Below are 12,284 nucleotides of genomic sequence, written 5' to 3'. Positions count from 1 at the left end.
TAATCTAAGTACCCATCTCTCTATACGGGCACAGGGTTTAGAGTGTGGGCCATATATCACTTGTAATGGCTTATGGTCAGTTACCAAGTTAAATTTTCAGCCATACACATATGGATGCAGCCTCTCAAGCCCATACAAGAGCCAAGGCCTCTCTCTCTGTTTGAGAGTATTTCCTCTCAGTCTGTTAAACTACGACTTACATAGCATATTGGCACCTCTTGTCCCTGTTGGTCCTGAACTAGTACTGCGCCTAAACCTACAGGACTGGCATCTGCTATCACCTTGGTTGGTGCATCCTTATCAAAATATGCTAAAGTGCCGGCTCTGGCCAACTCTTCCTTGAGTGCACTGAATGACTGTCTGTTGTGATCCAAATTTAAATGGTGTGTCTTTTCTCGTCAGGCATCGCAGTGGCTCTGATAGTGTTGCAAACTGCCGGATGAATCTGCTACTGTACCCAACGAGTCCCAAGAAACTCCTCACCTCTGTAGCATTCTCTGGTTCCCGAGCTTCTGCCACCGCTCGCACTCTCTCGGCTGTTGGTCCGATGCCCTTTTCAGACAACAGGATTCCCATGAAAATCAATCGGTCCATGTTGAATTGGCACTTCTGAGTTTAGTGTCAGTCCACTTTCCATTAGTCTGGTCATGACAGCCTGCAGGCGTCTGTCGTGAGTTTCCTGGTCGTGTGCATGCACGATAATGTCGTCTGAGATGTTTTCAACACCCTCTATTCCAGCTAAGGCATTAGCTATCTCGTGCTGATATTGCTCACTAGCTGAAGATACACCGAATATCAGCCTCTTGTACCTGTATATTCCGTTATGTACTGCAAACGTTGTGATTTCTCGTGACTCAGGGGTCAGTTCTAGCTGGTGATAACCCCATTTCAGGTCTAGCTTACTAAACACCGTCGAGCCGTTCATACCTTGGAGTTTCTCATCAACGGTGGGGATTGGATATTGTTCCCTCACTATTGCCTGGTTTGCTCGTCTCATGTCTAGGCATAACCTTACATCCTTATCCGCTTTTGGTACAATAACCACAGGATTTACCCATGGGGTGGGACCAGTTACAGGTTCGATAATGTCCATGTCCCTCAATTGTTTTATTTTGGCCTCTACTGCCCCCCTTAAGTTGAATGGTATACGCCTGAGTGGCTGGGCCACAGGCTTCACTTGTGGGTCGATGTACAAACTGATCTGTTTTGTGTTCAGCCTTCCTACTCCCTGGAACACCTTTGGATACCGCTGTTCTAGTAGCTGTCTTACATCTACCACAGCTGAGACATCTGCGCCTATTTTTAAAACTCCCAGTTTCATGGTTGTCTCCCTTCCTAGCAACGGCTCTCCATGGCCTTTAACCACAATGAACTCCGCCTGCTCAGTTCTCTTACCTATTGTAATCCTACATGTGAATACACCTTTAACTGACAGTGGTCGGCTAGAAGCATAAGAGAATAACTTTCTCTCTGTCTTAGGGACATGTGACTGACACTTAATGTGTTCTGACTTTAATCCCTCCCATGTATTCTCATCTATCACATTATTAGTTGCACCCGAATCAATTAACATTCTCAGGTTTACTCCCCCCACACAAAAGTCTCTCTGTCACGTTATTTCCAGTAACAGCAAATGCACAGTGTTCTGGACCAATGAACATTTTATGTGTGCAGATAGCACCCTCTGGTGGTGGTTATTGTGTTAACAGTTTGTATGCTGGAAAGGTCATCTGATCTTTCTTCCTGTGTGAGGTCATTTGACCTTTGTTCCTTTCTTCCTGTGAGAGGTCATTTGACCTTCCTACCTTTCTTCCTGTTGACCCCAGGAAGCAGTTTTGCTAGGAAGAACCTGACTTGAGTAATGGAGAATCTGCCATGAGAGGTTCCATTCACAATCCAATGTAATCTGATTTCATATGTTAGGCCAAGCGCAATATCTGTGAGTATCTTTGTTCCTTAGCATAATAGCAACATTGTCAGAGTAATATTTTGATAATACTATGTTTATAAAAGGTTAATATTTGATAGTTATAGAAGTTAGTCCAAATGTTAGTTAGTTATACAATTAGTCTATTCTACTGTTGTAAATGTGTTTATATCTTATGTAATATCGAATGTATAGTACTCAGTCTATGTACAAAACATACTTTGTCTTTGTTTACAGTTTCACAAATTTGTTCAAGTAAAGCTTCAAAACAACAACCGGCTTCAGAAGAATTATTTTTGAATAAGTGTTTAACTTGCTGGATAACTAGATAGGAGCACGTCTAGCGCGGCCAGTACACAGTTATTTTGTTCCTCTACATTGTTCACACTGTTTCTTTGTACCCTTCATGCAACATACTTTGGATAAATGATCCTTTCCCTTGCACTTATGACACGTTTGTCTGCGTGTTGGGCATTTCGGATCTCTGCCCATGTGGTCTGTGTGTCCACATCTGTAACATTTCCTTTCGTCCCTATCACCATTTCCCTTTGGTTTCACTGTCGAGCTTTTCGTATAATACCCTCTTTTCTGTGTAACACGATGAACAGTATCTGTCTCCGCCTTCTCTGTACATGACATGGTTGACATCTGCTCCTCGACATTTTCACATTGTGAGGCCAATTGTAACGTGCGGGCGAGCGTTAGACCATACCCTTCCTCTAGCAATTTCCTCCGCACATAGGCTGATGTGCACCTACTCAGGATAACATCTCTTATTTGATTATCCGCATCCCCCCCAAAAGCACAGTCTTTAGCAGCATGCCGCAAGTGAGTAGCAAATTGTTGCACAGTCTCACCTGTCTTCTGGGACAACTTATGAAAAGTCTGTCTAGCAAATGCTGCGTTGACCTGGGGCACGAAGTAGTGATTCAAAGCACTAACCGCCGCCGTGTAGTCTGCTGGCTCTCCTGTGTCCGGCAGAGTTGAAAAGATATCCTGGACATCTGGTCCTGCTAGGTGTAGAAGTAGAGCTCTTCTCCTCTGCTTTGTGGCAGCTGTAGAGGTATCGTCGATAATGAGTCCTTTGCCGTCGGCATAAAGCTCAAAAGACGTTAACCACCTCATCCATCTTGGACCCAACGTGGCTGGCTCAGCGAAGCATGCAAAATTTTGAATGCTGGTCTTCTCCATCCTAACTAACTAAAACTTGGGCATCTACCTTTTTTAAATGATTCTTTTCGTTATCCTCGTCACCAATGTTGTATCTATGCTTTAATACGTTCAATCAAGCATGTACATACGTCAAATTAAATCAGAGTCAGGCAGACAGGCTCATAACTGTGATCTTTACTTTATTGGTAAAATGGCTGACTGCTGCTTTCCTGGGTAATTCCCACAATGCAATGCACATTACATTACCGTATTGACTGGTGTCAAACTCGCAATCAATACACGACAGCTACAATTAGATAGATAAGAATGGAACCAGGTGAGTGCAGTCCCACCCAGCTGGACAACAGTGGAGAGGCGTTGGAGAAGGATGGAGTGGTCAACCATGTCAAAGGCCGCAGACAAGTCAAGAAGGATAAGGAGATAGTTTACCTTTGTCACAGTCATAAAGGATGTCATTTGTGACTTTGAGGGCTGTTTCAGTACTGTGGCAGGGGTGGAAACCTGACTGGAGGGATTCAAACATGGAGTTGTGGGAAAGATGGGCATGGATTTGGGAGGCAACAACACGTTCAAGAACTGGAGAGGAAAGGAAGATTGGAGCTAGGGCGGTAGTTTGCAAGGACAGAGGGGTCATGGAGAGGGGTGATGATGGCAGATTTGAAGGAGGGGGACAGTACCCGAGGAGAGAGAATCGTTAATAATGTCAGCTAACATGGGAGCCAGAAAAGGAAGTTGGTGGGAATAGGGTCGAGGGAGCAGGAAGTGGGTCTCCTGAACAAGATGAGCGCGGAGAGGTCATGAGGGGAGATCAGCGAGAAACTGGAGAAAGGAATTCAGGCTCAGGCAGGAGGAAACCTTAGAGGAGGTTTGGCTCAGTGAGCGAGGGGAAGGAAGGGAAGTGTCAGTCAGTCGGTCTGTCTTTTTAAATAGGGACTAGGGCATCAAAGGTGGTGGTGAGGGTGTGGTTGAGCAGATCAGTAGCTGCAGAAATGTTGTGGTGAATGGAGGGCCAAAGGCTGGACAGTTAGGATTTTATAAATATAGTTGTAAGAGTTAGGAGAGAGAGGTTTTTCCAGGGGTGGACACAGGAGGAAGTAGGGTGGGGCAGGGGAAGAGGGATGTGGGTGGAGAGCGATACAAGGAAGTGGTCAAAGATGGGCCTTAAGAGATGTAACTGGGTTTTAAATGGCATACCAAGTCATAACTACTGCTGAATAACTGGCCCTGAAAAACTAATTTTATATTTGTGGATGTCAAATTTTTCCATGGTAAAAAGCTCCATAGGTTTTTAATGTAATTTTTTTTTTTAATGTTTGATGTTTCAGCTTCAAGCTTAATCCCATGTGTATGTCCCAATGTTCATCCTTTTTAGAAATTTTAGCTTGAAATAATCAGTGAATTTTACTTCCTGGTTGGCTGACTGAGAATTCCTCAATGTGATTGGCTGCTTAGCCTGCTTGAGGGCACTGTTGCTGCATATCCACTAGAGTTGGCACCAGAATGAAATTATCAGGAAAGGCAAAATTGACACCACAGATTGCTAGATCTTGGTGGGCAGTGCCGGCATTTCACTGCTGACCGCAAAATCCGTGCCAAAAATCACTATTTATCCTATCATATTTTTTCCATAATCTTAAAGGCCCTCATCAGATCACTCCTTCACCTTCTCAGCACTATTGAAAAAAGCCTCTCATGTCTTTGTAACTGCAATCCCTCAGTGGCAACATCCTAGGTTCAATACATGAGCGCACAATATATAAACCAATTTTGCAGGTACTATATACTAGGAAAGAACATAAGAAATAGGAGCAGGAGTAGGCCATACGGCCCCTCGGGCCTGCTCCGCCATTCAATAGGATCATGGCTGATCTGAATCTAGACTCACATCCACTTCCCTGCCCTCTCCCCGTAACCCCTAATTCCCTTATCTGCTAGGAAAATGTATATCTCCATTTTAAATTTATTTAATGTCGCAGCTTCCACAGCTCTCTGGGGTAGCAAATTCCATAGATTTACTACCCTCTGAGTGAAGAAGTTTCTCCTCATCTCAGTTTTGAAAGGGCAGCCCCTTATTCTAAGATTATGCCCCCTAGTTCTAGTCTCACCCATCAGTGGAAACATCCTCCCCGCATCCACCCGATCAAGCCCCCTCACAATCTTATATGTTTCGATAAGATCGCCTCATTCTTCTGAACTCCAATGAGTAGAGTCCCAACCTACTCAACCTTTCCTCATACGTCAACCCCCTCATCTCTGGAATCAACCGAGTGAACCTTCTCTGAACCGCCTCGAGAGCAAGTATATCTTTTCTTAAATATGGAAACCAAAACTGCACGCAGTATTCCAGGTGTGGCCTCACCAATACCCTGTATAACTGCAGCAAGACTTCCCTGTTTTTATACTCCATCCCCCTTGCAATAAAAGCCAAGATTCCATTGGCCTTCCTGATCACCTGCTGCACCTGCATACTAACTTTTTGTGTTTCATGCACCAGGACCCCCAGATCCCTTTGTACTGCAGTACTTTGCAGTTTCTCTCCATTTAGATAATAACTTGCTCTTTGATTTTTTCTGCCAAAGAATTTGATCAATTTGAACCTATTTGCTTATGTCCAGGACAGTGGAGCCCCCATAATCTTAAAGTAAGGAGTTATGTAATGTATCATCCTAAACTGAACAAAAGATTTAACTTACCCAGGACCCCAATTTCAAGTCCTCTCAAGTTTTCCTCGATGTGCTGATATATGTCCCTTTTAATAAAGTTGACCTGAATGGTCTTTACTTTTCTTCCTGTTGCTTGCTCTGTCAAATATAAAAAACACAAACATCTCACTTAATTCCTTGGGTATGCCCAATTTAAAATTTCAGGATTATCCATGCTCATGTTTCTAAACATTTATTTTTACATTCCATCAATGCAGACACAGACATTGGCAGGCAAGTGGAATTCATTTGTGGCTGGAGCCACAACAAACATTTATTTTTAAATACCTCATGCTGGTGGGGCAGGGAGAGTGGTAGCCATCAATTTCTGATGGTCTGCATGTGGCTTCCTGGCAGTTTAGTGTCAAGTACATATCCATATTCTGCCCCTCATATATACTCACATACAATGCAAACCACATTTATAAATTTTCTAAGGGGAGGGAACAACCCTTATATACTGATATTATTGGAGCTTCTGGCCACCAAGATGCTTCCCTTCATGTTGGCTGACCTTCAAATACATTATCCTGTTCTTTCATGCTAACTAGCTCATTCTTATCCAATATTCTCTGCTCCTCCAGCATAAACATAAATAGCAACTCTGTCTAGACTTGAAGACAGGCTCCAGTTGCTGATCCATATCCTTTGATACCCTTGCCCAATAAAAATTTCAATTCACCCAGCATCCACAGCTTTTTTAGAATAGATAATTCCACATTTCGACTATCCTTTGTAAAAAGTGCTTCCTCATTTCACTCGTGCCCCTTGTTCTGGACTCCCCCACCAGAGGAAATAGATTCTCTATCTACTATCAAATCCTTTTATCATTGTAAACACCTCAATTAGACCCCCCCCCCTTAACTTCTAAACCAGGTTTATGAAACTGTCCTCATGATTTAATCTTTTAAACCCTGATGCAATTCTGGTGAATTTGTACTGTACTCCTTCCAAGACCAATACATCCTGCGAGGTGTGGTGCCAAAACTCCAGATGGGGCCCAACCAAGGCTCTGTACAACTCTAGCATCCTTTCGATACCAAGCCCGTTGCGATAAAAGCCAACATTCCATTAGTCTTTTTAAATTACTTTTTGTATCTGTGCACTAAGTTTTAGTGATCTGTGTTGCTGGACACCCAAGTTCCTTTGCTCTTCCACAGTGCCCAGGCCTATAAATTCAGTATCCCCCAAGCACGTCCGTTTGGAGGACTGCAGGCAGCATGCAAAATTCGTACTGCCTGCTACATTACATGATTGTAGCATTCAGTAGAGTGCCTGAACACTCAGGAGGGGAGACCAAAATTTGTGCAAGGCTAGCTCCAATTAAAGCTAGCCTGCATCTCAAAAGGGAGAGGTCCCCTCTGCCTGCTACAGGTGCTGGAACATGTTAAAGAAGACTGAGTAATGGCTCAATGAGCCAGAGAAAGAGCTCCAGGGTTCTCTGATGCAGCACTAGAGGCCTTGGTCCAGGAGGTCTCCGCAAGTTCCTGCAAATCCATTGGGCAGGATAGGCGCACCAACGTCAGTATTCTTGCTCAGGCCAACATCCCCAGCATCGAAGCTTTGACCACGCTCGATCAGCTCCGATGGACGGGTCACATTGTCCGCATGCCTGGTACGAGACTCCCAAAACAAGCGCTCTACTCGGAGCTCCGGCACGGCAAGAGAGCTCCAGGTGGGCAGAGGAAACGCTTCAAGGACACCCTCAAAGCCTCCTTGAAAAAGTGTAACATCCCCACCGACACATGGGAATCCCTGGCCCAAGACCGCACAAAGTGGAGGAGAAGCATCCGGGAAGGTGCCGAACACCTCAAGTCTTTTCGCCGGGAGCAAGCGGTAGCCAAGCGCAGGCAGCGCAAGAAGCGCACGTCAACCCAAGCACCCCACCAACCCACCCCTTCAACCACCGTCTGCCCCACCTGTGACAGAGACTGTAGGGCCCGCATTGGACTCAGTCACCTGAGAACTCATTTTTAATGTGGAAGCAAGTCATCCTCGGTTCCGAGGGACTGCCTAAGAAGGCGGCCCAGGAGGTCAACTCCATGAGAGGTTCTCTTGCCACAGGGGGCCAGGAGGCCCTCCAGGCAACAGAAAAAACTGCAGTGAGAGCAGATAGCTGATGTGGCCACGAGGACCTGGACTCAGTGCAGGAAGTTTAACGACCTCACACGAGTGGTCAAGGTCAATGAATTCAACATCTTACCACTAGCCTCACACACTGTTCAATACACCTACTCAATTACTGACAATCTCTATGACTCACACCTCACATTCATAGCTTTACCTCACCTGCAAGCCTCACACCCACACCTCAGCTTGAACACTGCCAGCTATTCAACCATGACTGGCACATCACCTAAACACATTGCACCACTCAATTACACACTCCCTTTCCCTTGCAGGAAAAGGTGGCACATAACCAGCGCTAGCAGGCCTTAACTGGCGAAGGACAGGCTCACCTGCATCACCTCACCCCCTTAGAGGAAACTGTACTGGCCAATCTTGGAAGGGGCATGGCTGAGCCAGTGGCCAGCAGCAGGGCTGAAAGACTAGAAGATGCCATTGTTCAGGAGGGTCACAGCAATCCAGCAGTCTGTACTCCATCAGATTACTAGGATTGCTGAGGCACTATCCCAGGGGACTGGTAATGGATCTGTGGAGGACGACCCTTCTATCCTCTCAGGATGACAGCATTTGCCCTCCCACCACTGCCACTGCCCTTGCCCATTAGCCAGCCAGCTCAGACTGCTGCCACCCATAACAAGGTGGTGCAATTCAAAGCCAAACTTGGAAGGCCATCTGCAGTCTCCCCCACAAAGACAGCAGCCTGCCACCAGCCATGCTGCTGCCACTGGGGTAGCACTGCATAGAACATAAGAACATAAGAAATAGGAGCAGGAGTAGGCCATTGGCCCATTGAGCCTGCTCCGCCATTCAATAAGATCATGGCTGATCTTCAACCTCAACTCCACTTTCCTGCACTATCCCCATATCCAAAAATTATCGCTCTTAGTCTTGAATATATTCAACGACTGAGCCTCCATAGCCCTGTGGGGTTGAGAATTCCACAGGTTCACCACCCTCAGTGAAGAAATTTCTCCTCATCAGTCCTAATGGCCAACCCCTTATTCTGAGACTGTGACACCTGGTTCAAGACTCCCCAGCCAGGGGAACATCCTTCCCTTTACCTACTGCCATGAAACTGAAAATAGGCACTCAAGGAAATTTGCATGGTAGCTCACCAGTATGGAATTACAGGCTATTGTAGGATTGATACCCTTAACCACTTCACTTCACTTCAATTCACTTCAACCCCTCATCTAGCTAATAATGCCTAAAGTTGGCATTGGACTGTTCTACATCAGCTAGTTCAGATTATATTAGCATTTATATCAGGATCAGCACAAGCTACTGTGTGAATAAATTAACTGCCAATTATCAAAGTAGTCAGACAGTTATCAATTGTTTATTAACCTCAGAACCATAGTTAGCAGCAGTTAAAAATAGATTTTAAAATAATTAGTAGATATTGTTAATTGATGAAATAACAGGATACAAAGGCAGTTCAGTTAGGTTATAGTAATTTAGCATTAACTACTTGCAGATTCTAAAATTTACAGTGTGTCAGATTAAACTCCTTAGGTAACTGGCATTAATGGCATAGTTAGCCAGGCTAGTCAATAGATTAAAGTCGATATGCTTGTAGTGAGCCATGTTTCCAGAACTTGTACAACCCCATCCTCATGAGCTGGCATAGATGAACTGGTTGCCTTGCCCTGCTCTGGAGAACAATGTTAGCCTGGAGAGAGTCTGTAGAGCTTCTATCCATTGTTCCTAGAGCCTCTGCTCTTGGTTAGATTCACCTTCTGCAATGGTAGCTGTATCTGGACTAGTGGCTTAAATCTCACCTCCCTTGATCGCAGGGAAATTTGTACATCTGGCTGTTATAGCTGTAAAATTTAAACTTTCTCTGTTGGAAATTAACTATTTTACAGAGGCACCTTTCTACATATAGTAGACAATGAACACCTACACCCTATGCTAAAAGACTACAAGAACTACTTGATGTGCCATCAATAACTCAAGGACAAGAAATTAAAGGATTCAACTGAAGGCTTTTAATCGCTAAGAACATTGCACGTCATTCCACATTGGATTCGTCTGGCAGAATGACTCATACAGCTCTTGAGACCTTTATATGACAAAAGACAGGGGCGGAGCCAATACACACAACAGGGGAAAAGGGGGCGGTACACACAATACAATGCAGGTAAAACACAGGGCTGATGAAGACATATATTTCATCACATTCACCCCTTCTACAGATTTAGTCTGTCCGGGGGTGTGATAGTCCTTCCTGAACGTCGCAACAGTACCTCGGGTTCCGACCGGGAGTCCGTGGTGCCCTCCTGGGCATACCCATGTGCTGGGGGTGTTGCAGGTACTTCTGGGGGTGGTGAGGATACCTCTGGGGATGGTGGAGGTTCTTCTGGGGGTGGTGAGGATGGGTCGTCGTCGCTTCCTGCCGGGGCGAGGTCCTTTATGGACACGGTGTCCTCACGCCCGTCGGCGTGCTTGACGTACGCGTACTGTGGGTTTGCGTGGAGTAGGTGTACTGCCTCCACGAGGGGATCCGTTTTGTGGCCCCTCACATGCTTCCGTAATAGGACTGTCCCTGGGGTGGAGAGCCATGAAGGTAGAGACGCTCCCGAGGTTGATTTGCGGGGAAAAACAAACATCTTCTCGTGAGGAGTGGCGTTAGTAGCAGTACACAGTAGCGACCTTGTCGAGTGGAGTACGTCTGGGAGGACCTCTTGCCAGCGGGAGGTAGGGAGGCCTTTGGACCTTAGTGCTAAGGTGACCGCCTTCCACACCATCGCGTTCTCCCTCGTCACTTGCCCATTACCCCGGGGGTTATAACTAGTGGTCCGACTCGTGGCTATCCCCTTCGACAGCAGGTATTGGCGCAGTTCGTCGCTCATGAACGACGCCCCCCTGTCAGTGTGGATGTAGTTCGGCATGCCGAATGTGCAAAACAGGCTGCCGAGGCACTTGATGACCGTGGCACTGGTCATGTCTGGGCAGGGGTAGGCGAATGGGAAGCGGGAGTACTGCCTTGTGCATTGAGTGGTGCTGGAGTTTTGCTAAGTGGGAGAAAAATCATTTAAGTGTATTTTGTGAATTTTAGTGTGTTAAGAAGTCAATTATTTGAAGTAAGTTTAATTTGTCAAGGGTTTTTTAAACTCTTCGGCAGTTTAAACCGGAAGTAGAATCCGGGTATAAAAGGGGAGGGGCTAGTGCAGTGCACGGAGTGCCTTGTGCATTGAGTGTCATAGAGTCATAGAGTTATACAGCACGGATAGAGGTCCTTCGGCCCATCGTGTCCGCGCCGGCCATCAAGCCCTGTCTAATCTAATCCCATATTCCAGCATTTGGTCCGTAGCCTTGTATGCTATGGCATTTCAAGTGCTCATCCAAATGCTTCTTAAATGTTGTGAGGGTTCCTGCCTCCACAACCCTTTCAGGCAGTGAGTTCCAGACTCCAACCACCCTCTGGGTGAAAAAGTTCTTTCTCAAATCCCCTCTAAACCTCCCGCCCTTTACCTTGAATCTATGCCCCCTAGTTATTGACCCCTCTACTAAGGGAAAAAGCTCCTCAGCATCCATCCTATCTATGCCCCTCATAATTTTGTACACCTCAATCATGTCCCCCCTCAGCCTCCTCTGCTCCAAGGAAAACAAACCCAATCTGCCCAGTCTCTCTTCATAGCTGAAGCGCTCCAGCCCTGGTAACATCCTGGTGAACCTCCTCTGCACCCTCTCTAATGCGATCACATCCTTCCTGTAGTGTGGCGACCAGAACTACACACAGTATTCCAGCTGTGGCCTAACCAGTGTTTTATACAGCTCCATCATAACCTCCTTGCTCTTATATTCAATGCCTCGGCTAATGAAGGCAAGTATCCCATATGCCTTTTTTACCACCTTATCCACCTGTTCCGCCGCCTTCAGGGATCTGTGTACTTGCACACCCAGATCCCTCTGACCCTCCGTCTTGCCTAGGGTCTTTCCATTCATTGTGTATTCCCTTGCCTTGTTAGTCCCCACAAAGTGCATCACCTCGCAGTTTTCCGGGTTAAATTCCATTTGCCACTGTTCCGCCCATCTGACCAACCCATCTATATCGTCCTGCAGACTGAGGCTACCCTCCTCGCTATTTACCACCCTACCAATTTTTGTATCATCCGCGAACTTACTGATCATACCTTTTACATTCATATCCAAGTCATTAATGTAGACCACAAACAGCAAGGGACCCAGCACCGATCCCTGTGGTACGCCACTGGCCACAGGCTTCCAGTCACAAAAACAACCTTCGACCATCACCCTCTGCCTTCTGCCACTAAGCCAGTTTTGTATCCAATGTGCCAAGGCACCCTGGATTCCATGGGCTCTTACCTTCTTGACCAGTCTCCTGTGCG

The 12,284-nt window shown here is 46.1% G+C and overlaps 1 protein-coding gene across 2 annotated transcripts in view; it reads right to left on the bottom strand.

The window, feature by feature from the left end:
* Positions 1–12,284, bottom strand: part of hsd17b3 (hydroxysteroid (17-beta) dehydrogenase 3) — a 111,657-nt gene that overhangs the window by 55,914 nt on the left and 43,459 nt on the right. For both annotated transcript variants that reach the window (XM_085984952.1, XM_085984956.1), the window contains exon 4: positions 5,794–5,901. In XM_085984952.1, coding sequence (XP_085841078.1) covers positions 5,794–5,901 — 108 coding nt within the window. The remainder of the gene's footprint in view (positions 1–5,793; positions 5,902–12,284) is intronic.

The sequence above is a fragment of the Somniosus microcephalus genome, chromosome 1 (assembly GCF_052327205.1).
Source record: "Somniosus microcephalus isolate GS21.2 chromosome 1, FLI_Smic_1.0, whole genome shotgun sequence".
Classification (NCBI taxonomy): Eukaryota; Metazoa; Chordata; class Chondrichthyes; order Squaliformes; family Somniosidae; genus Somniosus; species Somniosus microcephalus.
The sequence above is the reverse complement of the archived record's forward strand: the minus strand, read 5'-3'. Positions and strand labels throughout refer to the sequence as shown.